This window comes from Homarus americanus, unplaced genomic scaffold, assembly GCF_018991925.1.
Source record: "Homarus americanus isolate GMGI-L3 unplaced genomic scaffold, GMGI_Hamer_2.0 scaffold12650, whole genome shotgun sequence".
Classification (NCBI taxonomy): domain Eukaryota; kingdom Metazoa; phylum Arthropoda; class Malacostraca; order Decapoda; family Nephropidae; genus Homarus; species Homarus americanus.
The window spans coordinates 3,822-15,435 of record NW_024719769.1 but is presented as its reverse complement, the minus strand read 5'-3'; the positions used below and the strand labels follow the sequence as shown (position 1 = coordinate 15,435).

General features: G+C 62.3%; 2 protein-coding genes across 2 annotated transcripts; one reads left to right on the top strand and one right to left on the bottom strand.

Annotated features, from left to right (window-relative positions):
- Positions 1 to 5,674: 5,674 nt before the first annotated feature.
- LOC121860279 (vegetative cell wall protein gp1-like) lies at positions 5,675 to 6,937 on the top strand. Its single transcript, XM_042357356.1, has one exon. It carries the CDS (start codon positions 5,675 to 5,677, stop codon positions 6,935 to 6,937), a length of 1,263 nt encoding a protein of 420 aa, XP_042213290.1.
- Positions 6,938 to 8,069: 1,132 nt separating this feature from the next.
- Positions 8,070 to 9,071, bottom strand: LOC121860278 (spidroin-1-like). Its single transcript, XM_042357355.1, has one exon. It carries the CDS (start codon positions 9,069 to 9,071, stop codon positions 8,070 to 8,072), a length of 1,002 nt encoding a protein of 333 aa, XP_042213289.1.
- Positions 9,072 to 11,614: the final 2,543 nt, after the last annotated feature.

Here is an 11,614-nt window from a genome sequence, read left to right as displayed (position 1 = left end):
CTTTACATTATTACTACTACTACTACCTGTATCTTTACCTGTACTACTACTACTACCTTTATCTTTACCTGTACTACTACTACCTGTATCTTTACCTGTACTACTACTACTACCTGTATCTTTACCTGTACTACTACTACTACTACCTGTATCTTTACCTTAGTTATACCTTTCACTGTACTCTCTCTGTCTTAACTCTGACCTGTGGTAGCATGGCTCGAGGGTAAGACACGTGGAAATAGTAATATGTGCAAGATATGGGAAAATAAGGTAGTGCTGTAGGAAAATAATACCCCTAACATAAAATAAAAATAGTTTATTACAAAAATGTTAGACTTCTGACTACTTCCATTACACACAGCTACCATGAGTAACAGTCATTTAATTCTCAACAAGGTACAGTACATCTCTCACAGTCACCATCACTTGGTGTATCTTTAAACAACACACCACTACTCTTATACCTCGTACACTGGAGTACCAAACAATACACTTCCAGTACACAAACTGCATGGATCACCTTCACGGTACTTCACAGGAAGGTACAATACAACTTCCAGTATACAAACAAAATGGTGTACCACCCAACACTGTGATCACACCTATAGCACACTGGAGCATCAACCAAACAGGTTACCTGAATATGTAGCTTGTTAATAGTAGTAGGACTGCAGCTAACTTCCTGTAGAGCTACCCTGGTTACAATTCGCCAAGAACAAGTGGCTTACCTCATACTCTTACTAGCTCTAGCACTGAGGAGATTATACACACGCATTCTCGGACAAATAACACACCCAAAGTAACCTGTAGCAGTGGATTCATACAACACTACGTGAGCGGGTCATGTATACATCGCGGACGTGAACGCGTCCAGGCGGCCAGGCCATTTTTTCTTAATTGGTGAAATGGATGGCAGGCTGGGGCTCAAAGGCACAGCCAGGCTGGAAAGTAAACAGATAGTCTGGAAATTGGAAAAGTTGTAAATTAAACTGAGAACAAACTCAGCGCGGCCGGTGAGCTTTGGCTGCAGGCCTATGGGTGAGATCTCAGCTCACCCCATAACCGTGTTGGCAACGATATCCGACCTTAGTGACCTTCATCCATCTCCAAATTCTAGTGTGGCGTCGTCCCGTGGTCGATGCGACCAGCAACCTCTCTCTCTCTCTCTGTGTACGGATGGAATTCGTGGACTAGAGTGAGGTCTGGTCAGAGCTGGACGGTCTCCCAACCCTGAGTTGTCGAGTCACTTACACAAAGTAAATCAACAGACTAAGTTGCTCTACACAGCGGTGTATGAAAATGAGGCTACGAACTCATTTCAATCTTGTAATTTTCACTTCTCAAATTTAAGTAGTGAATAGGCTCTCAAGGACAAGAACAAAACAACGACAAATACTCAGAACAGCAGTGCTCAGCAGGTATTGGGTTTATAGTAATATTGGTTCACACTCAGGATGGGATGGAAAAGCTCTCTGTGTGCTCACTGTATACATATTGTATTGGATGTACAATCCAGCTTGTTGCTGGGTAGGTAGCGTGGTATTAAGCGTTGAGGTAGAGAGCTGGGTGGTGAGGTGCCCAGAGTGAGGGCCACGCGGCAGGGCGCCAGGTCGCTGGCGGGAGGAGGTGTTGCTGGTGGCACTGAGTAGAAGAGAAGCTGGTCACAGCTGTGTCAGGCCTTATAAGGCGGGGATAGGCGTGGGTAGATAGTTGACCCCCGCTCCGTGGGCGGCGCTGGAGGCGTAAGCTGGGGAATTCGAGAAGGTTCGGTGCTGTGGGGAGGAATCCACTACAAGATAACTGAGACTTTCTGTTAAACTCGAGCGAAAAATAAGTTTTTGTGTTTTACATTTCAGATAATTATCTAACTTATTTAATACAAGACTGACAACACTTTCTGTTTCCATCAGTTCTCTGATGTTGATATATCAAAACAAAATGACTTCAATTACGAACGGCCGCCGCGTAAGAACAAACGAGACATAGATTCACAACTGGTAAACAGAGCACTCGACACATAATATCTTAACACAAAATACTCGACAAATAAGACACCAGATGCCTTCAACATATACTCAATACATCTAGACTCTTTCCTCTCACAGTGGGTGAAGCCTAATTGACTGTCCAATAAATTCATTCACTCACACTTTCAAATTCCCTGAACATCCTGAGTTAATTAAAAAATATCAGAGTCCCTGAGCGAATACACGAAAGGAAAACGAAGGACTAAGACATCCTAAAGTGGATAGAGACGGACGTCTCTACTGAGAAGACTCAAACGTTTCACATGTTTTGTGGGCGCTGTAGCATAATGAATACTTAAGTGCTGAACAGACTAACTACACAAACGTGAGCCATGACACAGTAGAACCCTGTGCCTCAACTCAGCGGATACAAAAAACACAAGTTAGCGTAGCAGTACTGTTGCAGGCTTTGCGGGCGTCAGCAGGACCAGACAAGGCCTTCAAGGTCTAGTGTTTTCCCTTCAACGTAGAACAGCGGCAAATATATGCTTAACTAGTCAGACACGATGGATGGGGCTGTCTACACACCAAAACAATGAACAATTAAGTTATCTCGTGACTCTAATGGTAGGTGTGTGTGTGTGTGTGTGTGTGTGTGTGTGTGTGTGTGTGTGTGTGTGTGTGTGTGTGTGTGTGTGTGTGTGTGTGTGTGTGTGTGTGTGTGTGTGTGAGAAACGTTTATCTTGAGGGCCTCACAGTGGAGATGGAGCTGCTCATGACGTGGACCGACGAGCGCCTCTTGCCCCCTCCCAACATCACTGACGATGAGGGGCTTCATCTCTCTGCACCCGACACTCAGCAGGTACTCAGGAACCACTCAGTTCTCATTATGCACTCAATACTTTAAAGGTACTCACGCAGCACTCAATATTAAAGGTGCTCATTGAACGTCAATATAAAGTGCTCACGACTCAATGCTCAAGGTACTCTGGCACTCAATACTCAAAAGGTACTCTGAGGTACTCCAATGCTCAAAAGATTACTCACTGAACGTCAATCACTCAGTGATACTCACTACGTGCTCCAATACTTAAAAGGTTATGATGATGATGATGATTGTTACTATGTTATTATTATCATATCATTAAATACATATATTACTATTATTACTCTATTAATTATTCTATTATCATTTGTTGTGCAGCAATATAACTCCTAGTATGGTTGTTGTCTTATCCACCATCTACTAGTCTACTATTCACTAATAACATCTGTTACAATTTACTTCAATCACCAGCATAAATAACCACCCCTTCACTAACACCTACCACCATCCCTCAACACCTACCACCATCCCCCAACACCTGCCACCATCCCCCAGCACCTACCACCATCCCCAGCACCTACCGCCGTCCTCCAGCACCTGCCACCATCCCGCAACACCTACCACCATCCCGCAACACCTACCACCATCCCTCAGCACCTACCACCTTCCACTAACACCACCGCCATCCCCAACACCTACCGTCCCCGCAACACCTACCGCCGTCCCTCCAGCACCTGCCACCATCCCCCAACCAGTGCCAACACCTGCCCATCTGGCACCTTCCGCCATCCCTCAGCGCCTGCCACCGTCCCTGCCACCCTGCCACCGTCCCCCAACACCTGCACGTCCTCAACACCTGCCGATCCTCGGCACCTGCCACCATCTCCCCAACACCTGCGCCGTCCCCAGCACCTGCCACCGTCACTCAGCACCTGCCACCAGCGCCACCTGCGTCACTCAACGCCTGCCACCGCCCACTGGCGCGTCTGACACCTGCCGCCGTCCTCGCGCACGCGACATCACTACTGCCACCCCTCCCCTCATCACCTTCCTGCGCTACTGGCACTACCACCGTCCGCTAGCACCTACCTGCCGTGCCCCAACGCCTACCGTCCCCCAGCACGCCTGCGTCTGAGCACCTGCCGCCGCCTGCACCGCCGTCCGCTGACACCTGCCGTCCCCCAGCGTCGTGGATCTGACGCCTGCCACCGTCCCCCAACGCCTGCCGTCTAGCACCTGCCGTCACCCGCCCAGACGCCTGCCCGCAGTCGCTGGCTTTCTGCAACCGTCGTCTGCTGCGTCACAACGCCGCCCAACGCCTGCCGTCACAACCTGCCATCCCAGGCACCTGCACCGTCGCTAACACCTGCCTGCACCGTGCAGCACCTGCCGTCGCGCTGACACCATCCCCAACGCACCGCCTTGCCGGGTCTGACACCGCCGCCTGCCGTCACCTGGCACCTTCATACAGCACCTGCCGTCACGCTAACCGCCGTCCTCACCGCCACCTGCCTGCCAACACCTGCCGCAAATCGCACGCTCTGACGCCTGCCGCCGTCTGACACCGTCACGCCGTCTGGCCTGCCTGCCGTCACTCAACCGCCTGCCTCCGTCTGACACGCCTGCCGTCTGGCCACCTGCCGCCGTCGACTGGCGCCCGTCACCGGCGCTACCACCAGCTTTCTGCCTGCCACCATCTGTGCACCTGCCATCACTTCGACACCTGCCGTCTGCAAGCCTGCCGTCTGCTGATGCCTGCCGTCCCCAGCGCCTGCTGCCGTCACTGACGCTTACCGTCTGGCAACACTGCCGCCCGACGCCTGCCGCGTCGCCTGAGCACCTGCCGCCATTTTGATTGCAATCCCCAGCGCCTGCCGCCGATCCCCCAACCGCCAATCCACTCGGCCTTGTCCCCTGACGCCTGCCTGTTTTCTCTGCGCCAATCCCCAACCGCACCTCTGCAATCGCTGACACCTTCTCGCAATCCCCCAGCGCGCCTGCGTCCTGACGCCTGCCGCCGTCTGACGCCTGCTGCATCTATTCGCGCCTGCCAGCCGCACCACCGCTCCGCTAACGCCTGCCGCTCACCCCCACGCGCTGCCGTCTTTACAACGCCTGCTCGCCGTCTGACACCTGCCAAATCAAGCAACGCCTGCCGCAATCTGACGCCTGCCGTCTGACGCCTGCCGCCGTCTGACGCCTCGCCGTCTGACGCCTGCTGCCGTCATTGACGCCTGCCGCCGTCTGACACCTGCACCGTCCCGCGCCTGCCAGTGCAACACCTGCATCCCCTGACGCCTGCCAGCGCCTGCTGCCGTCCCCAAGCGCCTCTTCCCATTGCAGTACCACGCCTGGACTTCGCGCCGCCGCCGCATCTGCTGACACTACCGCCGTCCCCAGCACCTGCCACCGTCCACTAGCACCCACCACCACCGTCACTAACACCACCTGCCACCATCCCCCGCACCTCCGCAAATCCCGCTAACACCTGCCGTCCCCCGCAGACCCTGCCACCGTCCCAGCACCTGCCACCGTCCCCAGCACCTGCACCGTCCCCAACACCTGCCATCACCTGCGCCCTGCCTGCCGCCGTCACAGCACCTGCCACCGTCACCAGCACCTGGCCGTCACGTAGCAGCCTGCCACCGTCCCCAGCACCTGCCGTCACTCAGCGCCTGCCGTCACCCAGCACGCCTGCCACCAGCACCTGCCTCCGTCACCTCAACACCTGCCATCCCCCGGCTTCTGCATGTCCCCGGCACCTCACCGTCCACTAACGCCACCCGTCCCCAGCACCTGCACCGTCCACCTGCACTACGCGAAACTGCTGCGCAAATCACCCAGCACCTCACCGCCGTCCCAGCACCTGCCACCATCCCCAATGCTACCGTCTGGCAACACCTGCCACCGTCCCCCAACACCTGCCACCGTCAGGCACCCACGCCGTCTGCCTCCTACCAGCACCTGCTGTCACCTATCACCACCGTCACAAGCACCTGCCACCGTCCCCCAGCACCTCAACCGTCCCCCAACGCCTGCCACCGTCCCCAGCGCCTGCGCAAATCCCCAGCGCCTGCTGCAGCCCCCAGCACCTGCTCGGCCGCCGTCTGACGCCTGCCATCTTGCACCTGCGCCGTCTGACGCCTGCCGCCATCCCCCAGCTGCCTGCACCGTCCCCCGCCTGCCGCATCCCCACACCTGCGCCGACCCCCAGCACCTGCCACCGTCTGACACCTGCCACCGTCCCCAGCACCTGCCACCGTCGTCCCCCAGCACCTGCCACCGTCCCCAGCGCCTGCCGCCGTCCCCAGCACCAACCATCAGCCCCAGCACCTGCCACTCCCCAGCACCTGCCGCCGTCCAACCTGCCACCGTCTGTACCCACCACCGTCCCCAACACCCACCACCATCCCCAGCACCTCCGTCACAACGCCTCCTCCAACACCTACCATCCCCAGCACCTGCCACCGTCCCCCAGCACCTGCCGCAGTCCCCCAGCACCAGCCATCAACCCCCAGCGCACCACCATCCCCAGCACCTGCCGCCATCACCTGCACCACCGTCCCCCAGCACCTGCCATCACCAACGCCTGCCGATCCTCAGCACCTGCCACCGTCTGCGCAGCCACCATCTGCCCTCTGCCGTCCTCCAGCAGCCTGCAGTCCTGACACCTGCCTGCGTCATTCGGCGCCTGCCGCGTCCCCGGCACCTGCTGCAGCCCCAGCACCTGCCACCGTCCCCTGGCACCTGCCGCCATCCTGACACCTGCCACCGCCCGGCCACCTGCCACCGTCCCCAACACCTGCCACCGTCCTCCAGCACCCCACCACCGTCCCCAACACCTGCCATCCCCAGCACCTGCAACCCCCAGCGCCTGCCACCATCCCCAGCACCTGCCACCATCCCCAGCACCTGCCGTCCCCAGCACCTGCCACCATCCCCCAGCACCCACCGCCGTCCCCCAGCACCTACCATCAGCCCCAGCACCTGCACCGTCCCCCAGCACCTGCCACCGTCCCCAGCACCCACCACCATCCCCAACACCTGCTACCGTCTGCACCTGCATCCCCAGCACCTGCCACCGTCCCCCAGCACCTGCACCGTCTGGCACCTGCCGCAGTCTGACACCGACCGTCGGCCCTGACACCTGCCATCTGGCACTCTGCGCCGTCACCTGCCGCAAATCTGACACCTGCCGTCCACAGCACGCCTGCACCGTCCCCAGCACCTGCCACCGTCTGTCTCCTGCACCGTCACTCAGCGCCTGCTGCCGTCTGGCTTCCTGCGCCGTCATTGGCGCCTACCACCGTCCCCAACACCTGCCTGCACCGTCCCACAGCACCTGCACCGTCCCAGCACCACCGTCCCCAACACCTGCCACCGTCTCCCGCTTGCCTGCCGCCATCCCCAGCACCCACCACCGTCTCACAGCACCTGCCACCGTCACAACACCTGCCGCCAGCCATCTGCACCTGTCGCCAGCCCCAGCACCTGCCACCGTCCCAACGCCTGCACCGTCACAACACCTGCCACCGTCCCCAGCACCTGCGCCGTCACCCCAGCACGCCCGCATCACCGGCACCTGCCGCCATCCCCAGCGCCTGCCGCACCCCAGCACCTGCCGCAGCCTCGGCGCTGCCCCGACCCCAGCACCTGCCACCGTCCCCTGACGCCTGCTGCGTACCCAGCACTGCCTGCCGCCTCTGCAGCGCCTGCCACCGTCACGCCATCACCCGCCACTGCCACCGTCACACGCACCTTCGCCCGTCTGCGCACCACCTGCGTCCCCTGACGCCTGCCGCCGTCACGGCACGCCTGCAGCCATTTGACACCTGCCGCCATCTGACGCCTGCCAGCGTCTGGCACCTGCCGCCGTCTGGCACCTGCCGTCCCCCAGCGCCTGCCACCGTCCCCGGGCGTGCCACCATCCCCCGGCGCCTGCCGCCATTTGGCGCCTGCCACCGTCCCCAGCACGCCTGCCGCCGTCCCCAAGGCCACCCGTCCCCGGCGTGCCGCCGTCCTGCCGCCACCCCTGACACCTGCCACCGTCCCCAGCGCCTGCTGCACGGCACCTGCCGTCATCGGCACCTGCCGCCGTCTGACGCCCCGCCGCCGTCCTGACGCCTGCCGTCTGGCGCACCCGCATCATCCCGGCCGCCTGCCGCCGTCTGAGCACCCACGCATCTGACGCCTGCCGTCCCCCAGCGCCTGCCGTCTGTGCCTGCGCGCGTCACCGGCGCCTGCCGCCGTCCTGACCTCCTGCCACCGTCCGGCCCTTACTCTGCCGTCTGGCACGCCTGCCACCCGTCCCCAGCACCCACCGCCGTCCCCAGCTTTTCACCGCCAGCCCCCAGCACCTGCTGCCGTCCACCAGCACCTGCCGCAGCCACTCCAGCACCTGCCACTTGACCCCCAGCACGCCTGCCGCCCTCCCATCTGCCTGCCGTCACACCCACCTGCCGTCCCCAGCACCTGCCACTTGACCCCCAGCACCTGCCACCGTCCGCCCGCCTGGCCACTACCGTCCCCTGCCGCCTGCCTGCGTCCACCCCCAGCGCCCACCACCGTCTGACGCCCACCGTCCCCCAGCACCTGCCGACCCCCAGCACCCACCGTCCCCAGCACGCCCACCACCGTCCCCTGACCTGCCACTGACACCTGCCTGACCTGCCGCCGTCCCGACGCCCGCCGCGAATGCCTGGCTTTGCGGTCGCGGCTGCTGCAGTGACCCCTGACCTGCCGTCTGGCCCGCCGCAATGGCCTGCGTCCTCAGGACCCCCGCGCCTGCCAGTACAGCGCCTGCCGCCGTCTGACGCCTGCCGCCGTCCCCAGCGCCTGCCGTATTGACGCATTGCCGCGCCAACGCCCGCGCCTCTGCGCCCGGCAGTGACGCCTGCCATCGACCTGACGCCTGGCGTCTGGCGCCGCCGTCTGGCGCCTGCTGCCGTCTTCAGCGCCTGCCGCGCGTCTGACGCCCACCAGTGTCTTTCGCATTGTTGCGCCGTGACACCTGCCGCCGTCTCCAGGCCCTTACCGCCGCCATCACTTGCTGTTCTGCCTGCATCGTCTTGGCCACCAGTGCATCTGACACCTGCCGCCGTCCCCAGCACCTGCCGCAACCCCAACGCCTGCGCGCCATTTACCGGCTTACGCCGCGTCCGACAGCTACGCGTCACTGACGCCTGCCCAGCGACAGCACGTTGCGTGCGCCATGCCAGCACCTGCCGCCGTCCCCAGCACCTGCCTTCCCCCCAGCACGTGCCGCCATGGCACAACATCCTGGCAATGCAACGCCTGCCGCAATCTGGCCTTGCGCCTGCGTGACACCCCACCGCTTGCTGCCATCACAACAGCCTGCATTGATCACAAAGCACCTGCCATGGCTGGCACCTGCAATGCCGACGTTGTGCCTGTACTGACGCCTGCCACCGTTCCCCAGCCACCTGCCGTCTGCCCCAGCCCGCCTGCCACCCAGCCCCAGCACCTGCCTGGGTTCACAGCCCACCACCGTCACCTTGCCTGACCGTCTGGCTCGCCTGCAAGTCTGACGCTACCAGTAATCCCCAGCGCCTGCCGTATTTTGACGCCTGCCTTTTGTGCTGACGCATGCTGCAACACCGCATGCTGGCGCCTTAGATAAATCTCCCCCAACGCCTGCCAGCCGACCTGACGCCTGCCGCGACCCCCAGCGCCTGCAAATCTTGTTTGTTGGTTTTTCCCTGACGCGTGCCGCGTCTGGCACCCTCTGCATCCCCCAGCCACCACCGTCCCCAGCGCCTGCGGCCTGACCTGACGCCTGCCGCCAGCCCCACAACAGCGCAACGCCCCAGCGCCTGCCGCCATTTACAGCGCCTGCCGCCGTCTGACACTTGCCGCCGTCTGAAGCCGCCGAGCGTCTGACGCCTGCAGCCGACCCTGACAGCCTGCAGCGGCCCCCAGGCGCCTGCAGCCGTTTTCACGGCGCCTGCGCCGTCTGACGCCCAGCGCAATCCCTGCGCCTGCCAGCCTTCCCGAGCACGCTGCCGTCTGGTGGTTGTGTTTTTACGCCTGCCAGATCGACCCCCAGCACCTGCCACCCATCCCCCAGCACTTTCGCCGTATCACCTCTGCCGTCCCCAGCTTTCTGCCGTCTGCTGAAGCCTGCCGTCTGTTGCTGCCGCCATTCTGGCGCCTGCTGCCGTCCTTCGGCACCTGCCACGTCCCCAGCGCCTGCCGCCATTCGGCCGCCTGCCGTCCCCGGCGCACGTCTGCACCGTCCTGACGCCTGCCATCACAACGCCTGCCACCGTCCCCAGCTTTGCGTCTGACGCTGCCGTTCGCACCTGCTACCGTCCTGACACCTGCCGTCCCAGCACCGCACCTCTGCGCCTGTCGTGACCCCAACGCCTGCCGCCGTCCCCAGCACCTCTGCACCGTCTGGCACCTGCCGCCGTCCCCAACACCTCGCCACCACCGTCTGACAGCCTGCCACCGTCCCCAGCACCTGCCGTGACCCCCCAGCACTGCTGCGCCGTCGCATCACTGCCAGCCCTCACGCCTTCTGCCATCCTGACGCCGCCGTCTGACGCCTGCCGCCGACCCCCAGCGCCTGCCGTCTGACGCTGCCGCCGTCTGGCCTCGCCATGCTGGCCTCGCCGTCACCGCCTGCTGGTCTGACGCCGACCGTCGTGACGCCTGCCGCCGTCCTGGCGCCTGCATCGGTCCTGAGCACCGTCTCGCGCCCGTCCCCAGCGCCTGCCGTCTGACACCTGCCACCATCCCAGCGCCTGCCGCGTCTGGCACCTGCGCGTCCCCAGCGCACGCGTCACGGCTGACCGTCGGCCTGACACCTGCGTAAATCTGGCTTGCCTGCAGCAATCACTGCGCCGTCCCCAGCACTGCCTGTCTGACGCCTGCTGCCGTCACTCAGCGCCTGCCGCGTCCGCCAGCGCCTGCCGCATCCCCAGCGCCTGCTGCCGTCCTGGCGCCTGCCGCGTCTCCCAGCGCCTCTGCCGTCATTAGCGCCTGCACCGTCGCAACGCCTGCCTTGACCCCCAACGCCTGCCGCCGTCCTGCCGAGCCTCTGCTGTGCCGTCTGCTGAGCGCCTGCCGTCCTGACGCACTGCCACCGTCCCCAGCGCCTGCCGTCCCCGGCGCCTGCCGCCGTCTGGCGCACTGCCGCTGTATCGCGCCTGTCATCGTCTGACGCCTGCCGTCCCCTGCCACCACCTGCCATCTGACGCCTGCCGCCGTCCCCCAGCGCCTCGCACCATCACCTGCTGCTGTCCCCACCTGCCGTCCCCACGCCTGCCACCATCCTGACGCACTGCCGTTCCAACACCTGCCGCCGTCTGGCGCCTGCCATGACCCCAGCGCCTGCCATCACAGCGCCACGCCGTCACAGCACCTGCATCCAACGCCTGCCGCATCCCCCAGCGCCTGCACCGTCACCCTAACGACGCCTGCGTCCAGCGCCTGCGCCAGCCCCAGCTCCACCACCGTTCCAGCCTTCCACCGTCCCCAGACCTGCCGTCCCCAGCACGTGCCATCCTGAGCGCCTGCCGCCGTCTGGCGCCTGCCGCAATCCCCAGCACGCCTGCCACCATGCCGTGATCACGGCGCCTGCCGCCGTCCTGACGCCACCGCAATCCCCTGGCACCTTGGCCGTCTGGCAGCACCGCGTCGCCATCGCCTGCGATCCAGGCCACCGTCCCCGGCACTTTCTGCCGTCCCCAGCGCCCTGCACCGTCTGGCGCCTGCCGTCTGGCACCTGCCACCAATCCCCCAAAGGCCACCACCATCCCCAACACCTACCACCATCTGACACACACCTCCAGACACC

Coding starts and splice junctions, on each gene's coding strand:
- LOC121860279 (XM_042357356.1), top strand. CDS start 5,675: ATGCTACCGTCTGGCAACACCTGCCACCGTCCCCCAACACCTGCCACC.
- LOC121860278 (XM_042357355.1), bottom strand. CDS start 9,071: ATGTTGTGCCATGGCGGCACGTGCTGGGGGGAAGGCAGGTGCTGGGGA.